The 22194-nt window shown below is 38.2% G+C and overlaps 1 protein-coding gene across 1 annotated transcript in view; it reads left to right on the top strand.

Moving 5' to 3' along the window:
- Positions 1 to 22194, top strand: part of ncapd3 (non-SMC condensin II complex, subunit D3) — a 97131-nt gene that overhangs the window by 37392 nt on the left and 37545 nt on the right. Inside the window, exons 20-25 of the mRNA XM_061911059.1 lie at positions 3436 to 3543; positions 3750 to 3864; positions 5766 to 5858; positions 5954 to 6192; positions 14091 to 14170; positions 22049 to 22186. Coding sequence (XP_061767043.1) covers positions 3436 to 3543; positions 3750 to 3864; positions 5766 to 5858; positions 5954 to 6192; positions 14091 to 14170; positions 22049 to 22186 — 773 coding nt within the window. The remainder of the gene's footprint in view (positions 1 to 3435; positions 3544 to 3749; positions 3865 to 5765; positions 5859 to 5953; positions 6193 to 14090; positions 14171 to 22048; positions 22187 to 22194) is intronic.

Below are 22194 nucleotides of genomic sequence, written 5' to 3'. Positions count from 1 at the left end.
AGAATCTGGAGAAATCACTGCACGTAAGCGATGATATTATGGACCTTAGATCCCTCAGGCGGTACTGCATCAAAAACTGACATCAGTGTGTAAAGGATGTCACCTCATGGGCTCAGGAACACTTTATAAAACCACTGTCAGTAACTACAGTTGGTCGCTACATCTGTAAGTGCAAGTTAAAACTCTACTATGCAAAGCCAAACCCATTTATCAACAATATCCTGAAACGCCGCCGGCTTGGCTGGGCCCGAGCTCACCTAAGATGGACTGATGCAAAGTGGAAAGGTGTTCTGTGGTCTGACGAGTCCGCATTTTAATTTATATTTGGAAACAGAGGTCGTGGTGTCCTCCAGAACAAAGAGGAAAATAACCATTCGGATTGTGATAGGCGCAAAGTTCAAAAGCCATCATCTGTGATTGTATGGTGGTGTATTAGTGCCCAAGGCATGGGTAACTTACACATCTGTGAAGGCACCATTAATGCTGAATGGTCCATACAGGTTTTGGAGCAAAATATGTTGTCATCCAAGCAATGTTATCATGGACGCCCCTTCTTATTTCAGTAAGACAATTCCAAGCCACGTGTTGCAACAGCGTGGCTTCATAGTAAAAGAGTGCGGGTACTTTCCTGGCCCGCCTGCAGTCCAGACCTGTCTCCCATCGAAAATGTGTGGCGCCTTATGAAGCGTAAAAAAATGACAGCGGAGACCCCGGGCTGTTGAAATTTTGAAGCTCTACATAAAACAAGAATGGGAAAGAATTCCACTTTCAAAGCTTCAACAATTGGTTTTCTCAGTTCCCAAACGTTTGCGTGTTGTTAAAAGAAAAGGTGATGTAACACAGTGGTGAACATGCCCTTCCCCAACTACTTTGGCACCTGTTGCAGCCATAAAATTTTAAGTTAATTATTATATGCAAAAAAAAAATAAAGTTTATGAGTTTGAACATCAAATATCTTGTGTTTGTATTGCATTCAATTGAATATGGGTAGAAAATGATTTGCAAATCATTGTATTCCGTTTATATTTACATCTAATACAATTTCCCAACTCATATGGAAACAGGGTTTGTATTTTCTTCTGTGGGATATTTTTTTACTATCTCATATGTGTTATCTTTCAACATTGTTTCTATTTGTTTTTTCATATGCATCTGTGTCAACTATTACTGCAGTTATTTCTTTGTTAACTGGTATGATGGTGATGGTTTAATAATTTTTGAGTGTAATGATAGTTTTTTTGTGGTGTTGCTCCGTGGGAGTTTTGCCATTTTTAATATCCCTGCAGCTGTGTTGGGTAGCTCCACCTTCTGCCCCTGTTCTGTAATTGGATGACATGCCAGTTCTGTAGCTAAAACAAAATCTGGTTTTGTCACATTGTTTGGTGTGATAAAGAAATTTAGACCATGTCCAAGTACACTCATTTCTATTTCTGTTTCAGTTAGTGAGCGACGTGAGACGTTAGCATCAACTTTGTTTTGTTAAAAAAAAATATGAGTTTACAAACACATTAGTAAGCTCTTAAAAGACCCACAGCCTTGATGGCGTGACCAAAAAAAAATATTTAGTTTTGAAAATAACCGTAATATAATACAATAAATTCTGTGCTGTAGTAATAACAAAATAAAACAAATTATTTTGTGACAAATGACAGTTACACAAAAATGTTAAGTAGCATATGCAACATTTTTCAAATCAAAATAAAAAGTATTTAAACAAAATTAAAAAGATACATGTACAGTATATATGCTGAGCGTCAAAAGTAAGTACAACTATGTCAGTCAAAGACAAATACAAAAGCAAGTTAAGTCAAGTAGAACTGGACACAGGGCAAATTTTTTTAACCATCAACTCTGAAAATTAACCAATATTTTGAAAACAATTTGGCATCTATGCCTTTTTAGGAAGCATATGCAATATTTCTGACTAATCACGGTGTCTCCGGTTGTGGAGAACACCTCTTAGGAAGGTGGCCTGTAAACTGTCGGTCAGACACCATCTCGTCATGTGTTGCATTACAAACATTTTTTATTTTGTTTACAGTTAATAATTGCATGTTTTAGCAAAATGGACAGTGTTAGTTTGTTTGTTACCTGCAATAACATCAGACGACTTGTTGATTTTGCTGCCGCTGCTTTTGGTGCTTCGCTTCCGTTTCAGAGGTGATAGAAAATGCGTCATTCATTTAACGTTATTACAGGCTGTGTCTACTATAGTTTCTGCTAGTATTTTCTCATGTTGCTACAAATTCTACTTTGCAAGTATTTCAAGTTGCTCTGTTTTCTTCTGTCTCACGAATACATCTAATATTTGTATTATTGATCAGCGCCGTGCGTGATGACGTCACACGTGCCTACAGGTGTTGATCATAAATCTGTCAAATGATTCCCAGGAATGAAAACCCTGGGTAGCTGGTTCTCAGCAAGAACCGGTTTTCAATTCCCATTTCTAGGTACCAATAGGTAAGAACATTTAGTTTTGCATTATAGGGCACTATTTTGACCATTAGGTGTCGCCAAATACAAATTACCACTCCAAATTAAAGACAGAAAAAGGCCATTCCAGTTAATAAATGGGTTAGGGCAGTGGTTCTCAAATGGGGGTACGCGTACCTCTGGGGGTACTTCAAGGTATGCCAAGGGGTATGTGAGATTTTTTCAAAATATTGTAAAATAGCAACAATTCAAAAATCCCTTATAAATATATTAATTGAATAACACTTCAACACAATATGAATGTAGGTTCATAAACTTTGAAAAGAAATCCAACAATGCAATATTCAGTGTTGACAGCTAGATTTTTTTATGGACATGTTCCATAAATATTGATGTTAAAGATTTCTTTTTATGTGAAGAAATGTTAAGAATTAAGTTCATGAATCCAGATGGATCTCTATTACAATCCCTAAAGAGGGCACTTTAAGTTGATGATTACTTCAATGTGTAGAAATCTTTATTTATAATTAAATCACTTGTTTATTTTTCAACAAGGTTTTAGTTATTTTTATATATTTTTTTTCCAAATAGTTCAAATAAGACCACTACAAATTAGCAATCTTTTGCACTGTTATACAAATTATTAAATCAGAAACTGATGACGTAGTGCTGTATTTTACTTCATTTCTTTTTTTCAACCAAAAATGCTTTGCTCTGATTAGGGGGTACTTGAATTAACAGGGGGTACATCACTGAAAAAAGGTTAAGAACCACTGGGTTAGGGTATTCATACCTACCATTGTGCTGTAGATCTATGTTATTTCAATACATCAAACATTTTGTAACAATAAAATAAAATACTTCTGATTTTTGTTGATATCTTATTGGATCAATTTTGGTATCTGCGAATACAAAAGGCTCCAATTGGTTTGGTATCAGAAGTTTGTAAGTTTTATCAGGATATTCATGTTATTAATCCACCACTGATATTTCCTTTCTCAGGCTTTCCTCGATCATCACTGTGGTGAGCTTGTGTCACTTTGTGAGGTTTATCTCGCCAGCATCATACTGAATGAAAGTGGAGCACAGAACATCAATGAGGAGCTAATGGTGAGAATGACTTGCTTTGGCTTGTATTTTAAAACAAAACACCTTCTTAATCAACGGTATCATTTTTGGTCAATGGTGTCAGTCAAGTGTAGTAAATATAGTTCAAGTGAATTAAACATACATTGTTACTGTATTTTAATAGATTGTTTGTGTGTGTGTCACTAGTTTAAACAGTGCTTGTGGTATAACTAATTTGTGTCTTCTAGGTAAGATACCTCCACACCCTGGGAGTTGCATCTCTAAACTGTCCTGCCAGAGTGTCCAAAAGGGTGGTTTTGCTGGTCGAATCTGTTGTCACCACACATTCTGACAAGCTACCAGGTATTTGAGAGATTTTTCTGTGACGTAGACACATGGCAGAGTTTATTTTGCTGTCTAACGGTACTCAATCACTGTTTCCTGTACCATTATGTAAGAGGTGCACTCTGTCCCCCAATGACAACCTCCCGGCTGCTATTTTTATAATATTGTCAGATCACAAGAGAAGTAATTTCTGAATATATTTATATACAAACCCCGTTTCCATATGAGTTGGTAAATAGTGTTAAATGTAAATATAAACGGAATAAAATCATTTGCAAATCATTGTCAACCCATATTCAGTTGAATAGGCTACAAAGACAACATATTTGATTTTCAAACTGATAAACATTTTTTTTTTTGCAAATAATCATTAACTTTAGAATTTGATGCCAGGGACACATGACAAAGAAGTTGGGAAAGGTGGCAATACATACTGATAAAGTTGAGGAATGCTCATTAAACACTTATATGGAACATCCTACAGGTCTGCAGGCTAATTGGGAACAGTTGGATGCCATGATTGGGTATAAAAGCAGCTTCCATAAAATGCTAAGTAATTCACAATCAAGGATGGGGTGAGGGTCACCACTTTGTAAGCAAATTGTCATACCGTTTTAGAACAACATTTCTAAACAAGCTATTGCAAGGAATTTAGGGATTTTACCATCTACGGTCCGTAAAATCATCAAAAGGTTCAGAGAATCTGGAGAAATCACTGCACGTAAGCGATGATATTACAGACCTTAGGTCCCTCAGGCGGTACTGCATCAAAAACCCACATCAGTGTTTAAAGGATATCACCACATGGGCTCAGGAACACTTCATAAAACCACTGTCAGTAACTACAGTTGGTCGCTACATCTGTAAGTGCAAGTTACAACTCTATTATGCAAAACCAAACCCATTTATCAACAACCCCCTGAAACGCCTCCGGCTTTGCTGGGCCCGAGCTCATCTAAGATGGACTGATGCAAAGTGGAAAAGTGTTCTGTGGTCTAACGAGTCCACATTTCAAATCATATTTGGAAACAGAGGACGTTGTGTCCTCCAGAACAAAGAGGAAAATAACCATTCGGATTGTTATAGGCACAAAGCTGAAAAGCCAGCATCTGTGATGGCGTGGGGGTGTATTAGTGCCCAAGGCATGGGTAACTTACACATCTGTGAAGGCACCATTAATGCTGAAAGGTCCATACAGGTTTGGGAGCAACATATGTTGTCATCCAAGCAACGTTATCATGGACGTCCCTGCTTATTTCAGCAAGACAATGGCAAGCCACGTGTTCCAACAGCGTGGCTTTGTAGTAAAAGATTGCGGGTACTTTCCTGGCCTGCCTGTAGTCCAGACCTGTCTCCTATCGAAAATGTGTGGCGCCTTATGAAGCGTAAAATACGACGGCGGAGACCCCGTACTGTTGAAAGACTGAAGCTCTACATAAAACAAGAATGGTAAAGAATTCCACTTTCAAGGCTTCAACAAATAGTTTCCTCAGTTCCCAAACGTTTATCGAGTGTTGTCAAAAGAAAAGGTGATGTAACACAGTGGTGAACATGCCCTTCCCCAACTACTTTGGCACGTGGTGCAGCCATGAAATTCTAAGTTAATTATTATTTGCAAAAAAAAATTACGTTTATGAGCTTAAACATCAAATATCTTGTCTTTGTAATGCACTCAACTGAATATAGGTTGAAAAGGATTTGCAAATCATTGTATTCCGTTTATATTTACATCTAACACAATTTCCCAACTTATATAGAAACGGGGTTTGTTTGTTTATATATATATATATATATATATATATATATATATATATATATATATATATATATATATATATAAACGTTTTTTAGTAATATTGTTAAAACTGTAACAATACAGTCGACAGCTAACACATTGTCTACTCTTTTATCACTGACAGACCTGGATGAGCTGCCAAATTCAGTACCTCTGTCTCAATTCAAAGCAAACTCTCTGCCTACCAGAGTCCGAGCACATGGCGTCATCACTTTGGGTAAACAACCGCTCTTATTCAGATAGACCTGTTCTTTCTTACAACAAGGAGTAAGTGGGATTGCTTTATATTATTCTCTCTATCTGATGGATCAGGTAAGCTGTGTCTGCAGCATGAGGACCTGGTACAGAAGTACCTTCCCGTGTGGGCCAGGGAGCTGGAGGTCGGTACAGAAGTGGCTTTACGCAACAACGTGGTGGTGATCATGTGTGATCTATGTGTTCGATACACAAACAAAGTCGATCATTATATACCCAACATCTCTGCCTGCCTTCGAGACAATGACCCAATCATCAGGGAGCAGACTCTCATCATGTTGACCAACCTCCTCCAGGTGGGTTGAGTTTAACACACACTTAACCAAATCTGCAGACGCTCTGCAAAAATATGAATTCTTATAAGATAATTCATATTCATCAGTTTGCATCTTATCAAAAGCTCAAGGGGAAATTCTTATCAGTGATAGAGCATGACGTTGATAGGAATGCATTTTTCGTAAAATCCTATATGAAGCATCTTGTCATCCAATAGTATGCATTTGACATGTGTTTTTTTATGCAAAACGGGCCTCCCACGGATGGAGAAGCCATACGCACAGTGTGTGTTCTGCGATTAGAGCGGGGCGGGCTTGTCCTCTGTGAACAGAACCTCACTGATATGACAACAGTGTTTTACCAACAGCTTCTCACATCAGATGTATTCATGTAAAATCAACATTCGTAACGTCAGTGTAATTTATTGTTAATGTTATGTTGACAGCACATTTCGTATTGGATGATGTTTAAAGTGAAAGTGGACTTAATTAGTTTACATTGTTGTCTGGATTTGTAGCTGGCTGCGCATGACCAAAGAGCTTATGTTGAAAAAGGATGATCTACCGCATGGTGATGATGTACAGTGCACACAATGACCTACACAAAGTAAAAAAAATTGCCCTTAGTCGTATTATCTTCTTTTTGTCACTTGAAAAAAATTAAAAGGATATGAACTCGGTGTCCTGAATGGTAGTTATGGGCATGTGTACAGTAAATCGCAACATAGATTTAGGGCCATACCTCTCATCCCTAAAATAGATTATTAAAAGTATTGAGAGAGTATAATACTGTACACTGTGAAGAACTGTTGTGCTTTGTTGGAGTGTGTTGTGGCCAGGCGTACATGTAATGGAACGACGAATTGATCCATAAATTGGTGGTGTCGATTCCAAGGCTGGCATCAGTATATGATCAATGCTAAAGTGATTAGCTAGATTTTTTTTCTTCTTTTCAAAATAATTTTTTTGTCGTTTTTGTTGTTTACAATTTCAAGGACTAATTCCCTGGACACATAAGGAGAGCAAAATCCAAAGGATTTAAAAGAGTAGTAGATCATAGTTTTGACTTTTGTTTAGTTATTGTGTACTATTGATTTTGTTTTGATCAAACAACTGCATTAAATAAAATGAATAAAGGAACTACTTTAAATAGTGTGTTGATATTGTTACTGTCAATAGCACTCACCATGGATGAATAAAAACAATTACAGCTAATACACGTGGTGATCGGTATCGGCTACCTAAAACCTTTACACATTTTTTTACACCCAAAAATTTGGGCTATGGTTCTAAATATAAAATGTCTTATTTTTTTTGCACGTATAAGTATGTATAATATATGAAAACATTGCCGTTTGGGAAGAATAAAATGAGTGTTTGTAGCTGTCAATCACAGTGGTGTTGATGTGCACATAGGCAAAATAGCTTTTTACGAATGAAGTTATTTATGCTAATAATACACTTTTCCAAACACTGCTTGTGTAACATAACGTTATTGAAGATCGTGTATTAGTGGGGCATACATTGGATTAGAAAGAGGGCAGATTGCAGTTCGTTGGAACTTGTACCTATTCATGACATACAGCTTTAAGCTGACATCGGCATGCATCAACATAATATTTAGAATCCAAAGGGGTCATTTCTGTTAAGTCGTTCAGTGTATGTCAACATGTGATGTAGTTGTTAACTAGTGAACTATAATGATGATTATGTAAAAGCAGATTTGTGTCTTTGTGAAAATCAATAAAAACAAAGTAAGAAGCATGGGAGGATGAAAAAGGAACTTCCACTTAGCTTCAAAGCTTCAGTAGAAAGCCAAACATCCTTTGCTCTGCTGTTCTTTCATCCCTTTTCACAACAAACTATGTGCACCCTGTTAAATGTTGCACAAATAGAGGAAAGCAATGTCAGGTTAAGAAATAATTTAACAGATGTTCTCCTAATTTATCTTGACAAGATCAAAGGTAAATGTGCAGGCAGTAGGCAACTTTAATTATGTCTAAATGCTAGACTCACTTCAACGCACAGCAAGGGCTCTGGAACCAGTTCTCTCCAGAGGGGCTGGACTATCTTCCACTCTGGCGTTGCCGGCAGTGAGAGGCGACGGACTGGGGTGGCAATTCTTGTTGCCCCCCGGCTCAAAGCCTGCACGTTGGAGTTCAACCCAGTGGACGAGAGGGTAGCCTCCCTCCGCCTTCGGGTAAGGGGACGTGTCCTGACTGTTGTTTGTGCTTGTGCACCAAACAGCAGTTCAGAGTACCCACAATTTTTGGGTAGTCTCGAGGGAGTACTGGAAAGTGCTCCACCGGGTGATTCCCTTGTCATACTGGGGAAATTCAACACTCATGTTGGTAACAACAGTAAGTTGGACACGTTTCCAGTGAGGGTTAGACTCCGCCAAGGCTGCCCTTTGTCATAGATTCTGTTCATAACTTTTATAGACAGAATTTCTAGACACAGTCAAGGCGTTGAGGGGATCTGGTTTGGTGGCTGCAATATTAGGTCTCTGCTTTTTGCAGATGATGTGGTTCTGATGGCTTCATCAGGCCAGGATCTACAGCTCTCACTGGATCGGTTCGCAGCCGAGTGTGAGGCGACTGGAATGAGAATCAGCACCTCCAAGTCAGAGTCCGTGGTTCTCGCCCGGAAAAGGGTGGAGTGCCATCTGCGGATTCGGGAGGAGACCCTGCCCCAAGTGGAGGAGTTCAAGTACATCGGAGTCTTGTTCACGAGTGAGGGAAGAGTGGATCGTGAGACCAACAGACGGATCGGTGCAGCGTCTTCAGTAATGCGGACGCTGTATCGATCCGTTGTGGTGAAGAAGGAGCTGAGGTGGAAGGCAAAGCTCTCAATTTACCGGTCGATCTACATTCCCATCCTCACCTATGATCATGAGATTTGGGTTATGACCGAAAGGACAAAATCACGGGTACAAGCGGCCGAAATAAGTTTCCTCCGCCGGGTGGCGGGGCTCTCCCTTAGAGATAGGGTGAGGAGCTCAAAGTAAAGCCACTGCTCCTCCACATTAAGAGGAGGCAGATGAGGTGGTTTGGGCATCTGGTCAGGATGCCCGGATTCCCGGGCGCGGCACCGCTGCTGCCCACTGCCCACCTCCCATGGGGTGATCAAGGTGATGGATCAAATGCAGAGGACAAATTTCACCACACCTAGTGTGTGTGTGACAATCCAGGCATGTAATTTTTCTGTCTAAAGTCGGAATTCCGTCTTTTTTAATCTTGGGGGGGAAAAAAAAAATGATCGAACATATCGACCAATCAACTACGGCATGACATAACTTATATTACGCCATAGTTGATTGGTCGATATGTTCCTTGTGACCAATCAGGACATCTGTTATGAATGATGACATTTATCCGCCATTTTCCAAATGTAAACGATGTCGGTTCTCGAGAAAAAAGGACGCTTCACAAGTAAAAGAAATTGATAAACATGTCAAAAATAAGTTTCGATGGGACCGGATGAAAAGGGAAATCACTGATAGGGAAGAAGGAAGGAAGTTACGACTTTGTTCGGCGATTTTATTCGAAAAATCAATCGTCCTGGAAAAGTTTTGTGCATGTGGTGTCATGATAATATTGACTATGGATCACGAGGTTTCAAGGCTTTGGAAGTACATGCGAAACGCCAAAAACATATGACACAACTTGAAGCAAGGAAAAAAAACTTTTCACTAGCTGGTACTTTTAGATGTCAACCGAAAGTGAGCAAACCTTATGGACTTCATCCTTTGTTTACATCGACAACTACCGTAGACATCAAGAGGAAAGATCCCAAACAACCCACTTCAGTTGCAGACAGGGTAGTTAATAATGGGGTAAGCTGAAAAATATTTTAGTTTGTTTTAAATATTAACCAATTATTGCTTTGCGAAATATAAAAGGGTTTTTGTAAAAATAAAAAGCCACGTGAAAATATATTATGAAATTACAGAAATTCAAAGAGTCGCATTATTGATTCCAGTTAACAATTTATTTGAAATAAACTTGCATATAATACTATTTTGTAATAAGTTCTTATGTAGTCTCATGTTAGGGAAAGCTCATGTTAGGGCTCTCCGAGCAAGTAAATGTGTGAAGTGAACTGAAGTAATGTGGTAATACTGTAAATAAACTGTAGATAATAACACTGATCAATGTGACACCTGTGGATGTGAAATGAACACAAGATGTAAATATTAGTGACTAAATACTGTTGGGACTGAACCATATTCAGTGATTCATTAGGATAATTGGTGTATGTATGTTCTATTAATGATGTTTTCATGTCTTTAAACACTAAAATAGTTTCTTCAAATGGTGCTGTCTTTGTTAATTTTAGCTTGTTAAATTGGTGAAAAACCAGGAGCTTCGGGGGGCAAACCCCCCTTGTCCCCCCACCAGGGCACCTCGTACCCCAGACCCCCGGAAATTTTTTTTGTCTTTTTCATTGTGGTCAAATCACATACCTGCAATCATTGGTACTTTAACTTTAACTTTAACATTCTTTGGTGACTGTAGGTGTGTAGTCCTTAACGCTGACTCCATGTCATGTTAATGAGGAAACTGAGCTTGTTTCATACACAATTCATTTATTTCAGTGGCCAGTTCAACACACCTTAGCTAACTTGGCTAACATTAGCAACTCTTGTCACTCAAGCACCTCACGTTACTTACCGTGGATTATGATGGACAAACAAGACAATTCTTACAACAGACCACAACTCTTTTATTCTCAGTAAATGAATAAGAGTTCCTTCAGCTGCCTGAAAATTTTATACATAACTTGCTATTTAATGTAACCATTTTAAACAACCGCGAAGGTGTTGTAATCTATGCAAAAAGTTTAAATTTACTTCATTTTTAGTGGGTCTTATTGGCATTTTTCCAAATATTATTGAATGACATGTATTTTTCTAAAATGTTTAAATCAATCATCCTTTCCAGAACTCATGCATCATTCTCTTTCCTAGTATGATGTTCATTTATTATTATATAAAACATCTTAACTATTTTTAACAATTGTATACTGATTAAAAACGTATCCTCCAGTTTGTGACTGTTATAGGGCATATTTTTTTTTTTGAGAATTTGCATTTTTTACATTATGTTTTAAAGAGATAAAATAAATATAAAAATATTCTTAATAAATTATATTGATCCACTTTTTCAGAATTGGATGTTCATATAGAGGGCTTAAGTGCGGTTTTGATTGAAGGTACAGGGTGATGATTGACAAACGAAACCTTTTAATTGACTTTTGTCTGTGACTAGTGCACAAAGTCAGGACACCGGATGATACTACAGAAAAAAAATAAAACATTCTCAGGTGAAACGGTCTTGTGAGCCAATTCTAATTCACTCGATAGTAACAGTTAACTTTTCAATTATTCAAGATTATTGTCAAATGCTTTAAATTGTGTGTAGACAGGCCATTGTAAGCTTTTGGCTATATATAATAACCGTATGGGGTCGGATGTGGGAATTTTTTTTAAGTGGTATTAAAATTGGCATTAAAAACCTTAAATTAAATTTGCTAATAATTGTAGAAAACCTGGTCTAGATTTTGTTGTTCTCCGGGTCCTCCTGAAGTGTATGATGACCTTTTGTTTTGTTTTGATGGTATTAAGAACCAGGTCATTGTCTGAGCACCACTCCACCAGGTGTTGGACCTCCTGTCTGTAAAAGGTCTCATTGTTGTCAACAATTACGCCTACCACTGTAGTGTCGTCTGCAAATTTCACTATGGTGTTGGAGAAGTGGATGGGGGAAGTTTTGGGTGAAGAGTGTGGCTCTAGACTTAGACAAACGTCATTGATCCACAAGGGAAATTAATCCACACTGTAGCTCAGTTACAAAGAATGGAAAGGATAATGCAGGTATAAAGCAGACTAAAAATGTACCGTACTAGCCATATAAAATATAACATGTATGTAATGATTACATATTATATACACAGTATACAACATATACTGATATATTGTATTATGAAATAGTGTTTATTTAATATATAAAATATATAACAATTACCATGTACAATACCACAGTATATGTAACAGCTGCATAAAAAAAAAAAAGGGCAGCATGAAATAGAGAGTAGATCCAACAGAACATATACACTATAAACAAAGAGAGGTTGCTAACTTAGAAGCGGTCAAGTAATGGACAGATATCATCTAGGGGTGGCATGGTGTAGTGGGTAGAGCGGCCGTCCCAGAAACCTGAGGGTTATAGGTTCGCTATTCGCCTCTTGACACCCAAATCGCCTCTTGACACCTTTGCCCCATTCATTCACCCTTGATGAATGAATGATTGGTGGTCGGATGGGCCGTTGGCACAAACTGGCAGCCACGCTTACATCACTCTACCCCAGGGCTGCTGTGGCTCCAAAGTTAGCTTACTATGATGGGTACTCCTTCGTTGTGAGCGCTTTGAGTATCTAATAATAGAAAAGTGCTATATATATATGGCGAGTGATTATACAGCTGGATGGAGTACGGAATGAAGGAGTTCTTGATGAAAAACAATGTTGGAATGAAGCTGGAGGAGCCTGTTGGAGTATGAGCTCTGCTGTCCCTCACTTCTCTCAATTGAGATGACTGGACTGAGCACACAGCCTTGCGATGGTGTGCCTGAGCTCAGGATTATGGTGTCGGATGTCAGGTTCCCCAACTTGACATTCGGAGGCCGTTGGTCAAGAAGTTCATAGTCCATCTACAGAGTGTGGTGGGGAGTCCAAGATTGGAGAGTTTTTTTTGACAAGTTTTGGGGGATCAGTGTTGAATGCACTGCTAAAGTCCACAAAGAGCATCTTTACGTATGTGTTTGGCTGCTCCAGGTGGGTGAGGACTGTGTGAAGTGCAGTAGAGACAGCCTGCAGTTTAAGTACTTGATACTTTTACGCAATTGTAATGCTTTGACTTAAAATACTCATTATAATTGTTCATAAATGTATTAATCAATAAATGTGTGGATTTTGGCATTTAATTAAAGATAACTTTATTAAAGTTTGTATACGAAACCGAAAGCACACACCCTATGATGGTAAAATAAGTATAAAGGGTAAACATTTAAAAAATATATAATAAATATTTATATTATACAATTTTAAACTGATTGACCCGAACGGGACAAGTGGTAAAAATGGATGGATGAATGGATGGATGGATAGTTGGATGGTCTTAATCTATTTTTTCAAATTGCTATTGTTATTTAAATGTGTTGTTGTTACTGTTATTATTTTGGTTCATTTGTTACTAATTTGTATCCAGATATGTTTTGAAATTACATTTAAAGTTGAGTTTTGGTGGTACAATAAATACTCATATTTTCAGATTGCTAAATTATCGTGATTTCAATATCAATCAAAAATAATTGTGATTATTATTTTTGCCATAATCGTCCAGCCTAACTGTTAGGGCTGTGAATCAATGGGGGTAACAATTCGTTTCAGAATCGATATATGATTCAGTACGATTCTCAATTCAAAATCCATACTATTTTAATAATATTGGGTGCCAGTTCTATGATCTACTACATTCCTCCATAAAATGGATAATAGCTCTGATACATTTCTATATTATTTAAAATAAAACTCTTATTGTCTAATAAAAATGTACGTAAACATTTAATAAAGTCAAATACAAATAGGGCAAAGGAGAAGTATTTCACACTTCTCTTTTGTAAAGTAAATACGTACAGCTGATATAGGCATATGCATCATCAATATGGCATGCCTGAGGACAGATTAAAAAATAATAAAATAAAATAATCGATTTTTGAATTTTTTAATCGATTAAGAATCTTTACAAATAAAAATCGCAATTGATTCGAAATTATAAACAATTTTGACACCCTATCTAACTGTAATACACTGTCGTGTCATGTTTTTCTCCAATTGGCTTTTTTTCTGTGTATTTTTAGGAGCAGTTTGTGAAATGGAAAGGTTCTCTTTTCTTCCGCTTCATGGTGATGCTTGTTGATCCTGTGCCAGCTAACGCCAGGTAAATCTAATTTTGCCTGCTCTACACGATGTATGAATGCTTAAAGGGGAACTGCACTTTTTTGCCCTATCATTCTGTGGAGACAAAACACTGCCAGGAAGATTTGGTATGAAAACATTAGGACATAATTCATCCCTGAGCATATTGTGATTTTTGGACTGAATTGCCTAAAAAAGTTGTACCCAAAGTAAGTATGAAGCTGTCATTGAAGCATTTTGTGTATAAACATGTTTTTAGGCTCTTTTTGGAAGTGACAAGCACAATTTTTGTCCCCAAAAATCAGAATGTGTCTCAACTGCTACCGACATTAAAGAATAGAATACAGAATACACTGAGAAGAATGATTTTTTTTTTTTAGGCTTGCATATATTTTCTGAAATACAGCACTTTGCCCTTTGAACTTTTTGATATTTTGTCACAATACTACCACAAACATAAGTCGATTTTATTGAAATTTAATGTGAAAGAACAACACAAAGTGGTACAGTCGTGGTCGAAAGTTTAGATACACTTGTGAAGGACATGTCATGGCTGTCTTGAGTTCCAATAATTTCTACAACTCTTATTTTTTTGTGATAGAGTGATTGGAGCACATACTTATTTGTCACAAAACATTCATGAATTTTGGTTATTTTATGAATTTATGATGGGTCTACTGAAAATGTGACCAAATCTGCTGGGTCAAAAGTATACATACAGCAACATACATTATCAATTTTGGTGATGTAAAAAATTTAAAATCAAATCAAATTGGCTTCATGGCATGGCCTCTTAACTTCATGTGAGTGATTATGATTGACGACACGTGTTGACTTCTCTGAGCCCCTTTAAATAAGGCTCATGTGATGAAGTCATTAGACTCGGTTACAAATGCGACAATGGGAAAGTCAAAGCAACTCAGCACAGATCGAAAAAAACAAACCATTGACAGGAAAGTCACTTGGAGCCATTTCAAAACAGTTTAATGGCCCTAAGAGCAACTGTGCAGACAATTGTTCGTAAGTATAAAGTGCATGGCACAGTTTTGTCACTGCCACGATCAGGAAGAAAATACAAGCTATCACCTACTGCTGAGAGAAAATTGGTCAGGATGATCAAAAGTCAACCGAGACCCATCAAAAAGCAGGTCTGCAATGAATCAGAAGCTGCTGGAACACAGGTGTCAGTGTCCACAGTCAAGCGTGTTTTGCATCGCCATTGACTGAGAGGCTACCATGCAAGAAGGAAGCCCTTGCTCCAGAAGCGACACCTTAAGGCTCGTCTTAAGTCTGCTGTTGATCACATGGACAAAGATAAGACCTTCTGGAGGAAAGTTATGTGGTCAGATGAAACATAAATTTAGCTGTTTGGCCACAATACCCAGCAATATGTTTGGAGGAGAAAAAGTGAGGCCTTTAATCCCAGGAACACCACCCTACTCTCAAGCATGGAGGTGGCAGTATTATGCTCTGGGCCTATTTTGCTGCCAATGGAACTGGTGTTTTAAAGAGAGTAAATTTGACAATGAAAAAGGAGGATTACCTCCAAATTCTACAGGACAACCTAAAATCATCAGCCCGAAGGTTAGGTCTTGGACGCAGTTGGTTGTACCAACAGGACAATGACCCCAAACACACATCAAAAGTGGTAAAGGAATGGCTAAATCCGGCTAGAATTAGGGTTTTAGAATGGCCTTCCCAAAATCCTGACTTAAACCCCATTGAGAACATGTGAACGATGCTGAAGAAACAAGTCCATGTCAGAAAACCAACAAAGGAGTGGTCAAAAAGTCAACCAGAAGGTTGTGGATGGCTACAAAAAGCGTCTTTTAGCAGTGAAATTTGCCAAGGGACATGTAACCAGATATTAACATTGCTGTATGTATACTTTTGACCCAGCAGATTTGGTCACATTTTCAGTAGACCCATAATAAATTCATAAATATAAGTATGTGCTCCAATCACTCTATCACAAAAAAAAGTTGTAGAAATGATTGAAAACTCACAACAGCCATGACATTATTTTCTTTACAAGTGTATGTACCGTATTTTTTGGACTATAAGTCGCAGTCTTCTCCACAGTCCAGCCAAGACCTGGCCAAAACAAACAAACAAAAAAAAATTTTTATTATTGAAATTTTTTTTAAATATTTTGGCCAAGTCTCACCCCGGCCAAACTACAAAAAAAAACGCGACTTATTGTCCGAAAAATACGGTAAACTTTTGACCACGACTGTTTACAGTTATGAAATTGAGAGAAAATTTAACATGACTCAAAACATTTTTTACAAATAAAAAAAGTGCGGTGTGTAAAAGTATTCAGCCCCAATTCTTCTTAGTGCAACAAATTACTTCAGAGGTTGCCTGATGATTGATACTAAAAAAAATATATCCACTTGTGTGTATTCTAATGTCAGTACAAATATAGCTGTTCTGTGACTGCCTCAGAGGTTAATCAACAAAATAGGGGAGCAAACAGCATCATAAAGTCCAACGAACACACCAGACAGGTCAGGAATAAAGTTGCAGTGACATTTAAAGCAGGCATGTGCTGTTAAAAGATTTTCCAAATGTTGAACATCTCACAACACTTTCTTCAATTTATCATCCGGAAATGGAAGGATTATGGCCAAACTGTAAACCTACCAAGAAAAGGCCATCCACCGAAACTTACAGACCCAACAAGGAGAGCACTAATCAAAGATGTAGCCAAGAGGCACATGTTGACTCTGAACCAACTGCAGATATCCACAGCTCAGGTGGGGGAATTTTTCCCCAGGACAACTATACGTCATGCACTACACAATTGTAGTCTTTATGAAAGAGTGTCAAAAAGAAAGCCATTCTTCAAAGAAAACCAGAAAATGTTTACCAGAAGCCTTGTTGGCGACACAGCAAACAAGTGGAAGAATGAGCTTTGTTCAGACCAGACCAAAATTGTATTTGTTTGCCAAAATGCTAAATGTTTAGTGTGGCAAAGAACCAAGAGTGCACATCACTCTAAACACACCATTACCACGTTCAAATATGGCAGTGGCAGCATTATGCTTTGGGGGTGCCTCTCTTCAGCAAGGACAGGGAAGATGGTCAGTTACTGTTAACCTGTAAACAGTAGTCTTACTTGGTAACAATGTTTGGTTGATTGCCACAACATAATAGAAAATAACACAAGTATTGCACTGATACATAAGACTTAATTTTGTCCAAAAATCAGGCACGTGAAGTTTCTGGAAAAACGCGGAAATCCGCGTTTTTAAATTATCATTTATGCGTCAAAATATCACTTACGCATATAAATAAAAATGTGGTCCAAACAAAATTTGTTGACGCTTGCCTCAGCCGCAAGTATTCACTGTCCCTCTTGCCTAAACGCCACACTGAGTTTCAAGACATGGTGACGATCAGGGGTACCAAAACAAGCTCGCTAGTTTGCTGACTATATAGCTAGCTTACTTGTTGTCACCTCCGTTTGCTCTCCGAGCCACAACGTTGACTTTATATTTGGATGACGACAATCTGAACACAGTTGGTTCCAAACCTTTTGGAGGTTTACAGTTTTTATAAGTAAAGTTGAAGTTAAAGTACCAATGATTGTCACACACACAGTAGGTGTGGTGAAATTATTCTCTGCATTTGACCCATCACCCTAGATCACCCCCTGGGTGGTGAGGAGAGTAGTGAGCAGCAGCGGTGGCCGCGCCCGGGAATCATTTTTGGTGATTTAACCCCCAATTCCAACCCTTGATACTGAGTGCCAAACAGGGAGGTAATGGGCCCCATTTTTATAGTCTTTGGTATGACTCGGCCGGGGTTTGAACGCACAACCTACCGATCTCAGGTCGGACACTCTAGCCACTAGGTCACTGAGTAGGCAGCTAGCAAGAAGGTATATTTTTTACGTGACAGATTGTAACATAGGTCACAACATTGGAAGTACAGTGGGGCAAAAAAGTAATTAGTCAGCCACTGATTGTGCAAGTTCTCCCACTTAAAATGATGACAGAGGTCTGTAATTTTCATCATAGGTACACTTCAACTGTGAGAGACAGAATGTGGGAAAAAAAATCCAGGAATTCACATTGTAGGAATTTTAAATAATTTATTTGTAAGTTATGGTGGAAATAAGTATTTGGTCACTTCAAACAAGGAAGATCTTTGGCTCTCACAGACCTGTAACTTCTTTAAGAAGCTCTTCTTTCCTCCGCTAGTGGTTACCTGTATTAATGGAACCTATTTGAACTCAATATCTGTATAAAATACACCTGTCCACAGCCTCAAACAGTCAGACTCCAAACTCCACTATGGCCAAGAACAAAAAGCTGTCGAAGGACATCAGGAAAAGAATTGTAGACCTGCACCAGACTGGGAAGAGTGTATCTACAATAGGCACGCAGCTTGGTGTGAAAAACTCAACTGTGGGAGCAATTACCAGAAAATGGAAGACATACAAGACCACTGATAATTTCCCTCGATCTGGGGCTCCACGCAAGATCTCATCCCGTGGGGTCAAAATGATCTTGAGAACGGTGAGCAAAAATTCCAGAACCATACGGGGGGACCTGTTGAATGACCTGCAGAGAGCTGGGACCAAAGTAACAAAGGTTACCATCAGTAACACACTACGCCGACAGGGAATCAAATCCTGCAGTGCCAGACGTGTCCCCCTGCTTAAGCCAGTGCATGTCCAGGCCCGTCTGAATTTTGCTAGAGAGCACATGGAGGATACAGCAGAGGATTGGGAGAATGTCATGTGGTCAGATGAAACTCATCTCGTCATGTTTGGAGGAAGAAGAATAGTGAGTTGCATCCCAAGAACACCATAGCTTTGGGGCTGTTTTTCTGCTAAGGGGACAGGACGACTGATCCGTGTCAAGGAAAGAATAAATGGGGCCATGTATCGTGAGATTTTGAGCCAGAACCTCCTTTCTTTAGTGAGAGCTTTGAAGATGAAACGTGGCTGGGTCTTCCAGCATGACAATGATCCCAAACACACCGCCCGGGCAACAAAGGAGTGGCTCCGTAAGAAGCATTTAAAAGTCCTGGAGTGGCCTAGCCAGTCTCCAGACCTCAACCCCATAGAAAATCTGTGGAGGGAGTTGAAAGTCTGTGTTGCTTGGCGACAGCCCCAAAACATCACTGCTCTCGAGAATATCTGCATAGAGGAATGGGCCAAAATACCAGCTACTGTGTGTGCAAACCTGGTAAAGACCTATAGTAATTGTTTGACCTCTGTTATTGCCAACAAAAGTTTTATTACAAAGTATTGAGTTGAATTTTTGTTATTGACCAAATACTTATTTTCCACCATAATTTACAAATAAATTCTTTAAAATTCCTACAATGTGAATTCCTGGATCTTTTTTTCACATTCCGTCTCTCACAGTTGAAGTGTTCCTATGATGAAAATTACAGCCCTCTGTCAACATTTTAAGTGGGAGAACTTGCACAATCGGTGGCTGACTAAATACTTTTTTGCCCCACTGTATATTACCTGAGGGGCCATTGCCACAGGATAAAGTTTCCAAATGGGAAACATTTTCTGAGTTTTTTGCATGCATGGTATTGAAATTGACATTACATTTTATAAGGTACGCAGAGCAAACCTATCTAAAATCCAGTCTAACCTAAACAAAATAAACACGTAACAATTCGTTATTTAGGATTTTGCAATGCAACTTTGAGTGACAGGTGACAACAATCTGCCACAACTGATAAAAACAATGTTCGTCAACACTATTAAAATTTTGTAACTTCTGTTGTGACACTTTAAGGAGTACCGCCAGGAATTCCATCGATCACTTTATTGTGGAAAACCGTTTGTAGGCCGTAACAACACCAAAAACATTAGTAAAAAACCTCTATTTAGCAAAACTGGTAATTTTCTGCCGTACAAACTAGGCCACAATAACTCTTTGGCATTTGTCATATCAACAGCAGCCACTCGCTCGCTCTCACTTGCACCACCACACGCACTCATGGCACTTAACCACTGATGCGTTTACAGCCATACAAAAAGTCGAACAACTCTAACCACACATAAAGTATAAATGACAGGTTGTTACACTATGATTCCCCAATTAGATGTGTGGTTATTCTACTGTCATGTATCAATAATGTTAATATAGGGATATTGATCATGAAATGCTGTTACTAGTTTACTATGCTGCTAATAAAGATATATATTTTGCAGACAAAAGATTACAGGAATGCACACTTTATCCCGTGCTTTTATCTCATTGTGCAACGTATGAATGTTTTCAAGGAAACCAAATGTGATCTCTGAAAGGGGTACAAATTAATTTAAAATGAGTGTCCCCACCCAGACATACAATACTAGTACAAACTGTAGCTCATTAAAAACATTGTTATTGTCATTATATGTGGGCTAAATCACTTACATTTGAAAATAATCTCATGGAAATGACTACTGTCATTTGATTATTATAAGACAATTCACTTGTTATGATGTCAGGTTTGGGACAGGTGTGCTGCTGGTATGAGTGTGCACATCTGATGTTGCTCACATGTGCTTCACCGAATGCTCGGATTTTGCTCACATAAAAAAAGAGGCAACATTTCATGTAGGTGTGGAAAAAGACCGCCATAAGAGGTTGGGAAATCAGATTAAAAATCAAAAGGTAAAATGTACTGTAGAAATGCACCCAATTGCAGGAAATGTAGTCTTGATTTTCCAAATTTTCTTTCAGGGTATGCATGGCAGCAATTCATGCTGATAGAAATGTGCCTCTTTTTCTTTCAATGTTCCCTTCTTTTGAAAAATTGCTCAAATGCCTGAAAAAGATCTAAAATAATAATTTAAAATATAAAATAATCTCTGTGATATAAGGAAGCCAAAACACTTTATTTGACATACGTTGTGGTGAGGGACGACTATACGGCAAAAGCCTACCCATAAAGCGATATAGAAATGTTTTTACTATTTAACTGGCTATACAATATATCAACGATTTTGAAGATTGGATGTAATTGATCAGGGCTGTGTATGTTCGAAGAAGGGCTTGCTGAATTTTTGCGCACAGAAGCTATTACTCTGGCTGTTGGGACTTTAGGGAATTAAATGATATAATACTTTGAAAAAAAACAGGAGCAAAGGGCTTTGATCATGTAGTTGACGCAGTAATGGATGATTACACTGGAGTTGTAGCTTTCCTCTTTGGAGAAGGAAAAACTTTCCGGTAGACAACCTTAGTCGTAACACCATATCAGCATGAATAGTGGACATCTTCTCAAAGCCCCAAGTTATTTATCTAATGTGCGTTAGTTAGAGGAAACGTTTACATTCAACGCATACTAAGCTTTATTGCTGTGAACTTTTTAGCCCACCATCATGTCAGCTTGTGTTTTAGCATAGTAAGCATTGTTATTGCTTGTGTTTTTGCAAAAGCAGATTTCTCCTTGTGCCAAACTAAATTGCAACAGCAAAGCAACTTCTATTTACATTCAAATCTTCTCTATTGGGACCAAAGATCCTTTCTTCTTTGACGGTCGACTACTTGGCTGCAAAAATATGCACAAAAGGAGGATAACAATGTCAACAAACTACTGTTGGTTGAAAAATATTTTATCACACATTGTCCTTATGTCTCTGGACAAATTCTCAAGTACATGTGCAAGTAGATTCTTGTTTTGGTTTTGCCCTCAACCACTTATGTCAACGTGAGTATAGTGACGATACTTTTAAGTCAGCATACCTCGGATTAGACTGTACTATAATCGTCCATTCCAAGGTATGCTGACTTGTTCCTCTGTACTTAAGTCTCATCATGAGTAGATGAACTGGCACTCCTCCTCCGTCTATCTTGAATGCAAAACAGACTGAGCTATTGCTGCTGCACAGGAGTTAATGAAATAATCAGAATTATTTTCCTTTCTGTTACAGTCTGTGTGAATACTGTTTGCTTCACATACTGCTGAAGAAGAACACCGAAATGTTCAGTCAACATTTCATTGAGTGCATTTTCCACTTCAACTCCTTCAGTGGACACACATCGTACAACAAGTTCCCTCAGACTAAGAGGTAAGAAA

This window comes from Nerophis ophidion, linkage group LG09 (assembly GCF_033978795.1).
Source record: "Nerophis ophidion isolate RoL-2023_Sa linkage group LG09, RoL_Noph_v1.0, whole genome shotgun sequence".
NCBI classification, from domain to species: domain Eukaryota; kingdom Metazoa; phylum Chordata; class Actinopteri; order Syngnathiformes; family Syngnathidae; genus Nerophis; species Nerophis ophidion.
Note: the sequence above shows the minus strand (reverse complement) of the source record. Positions and strands in the feature narration are given on the sequence as shown.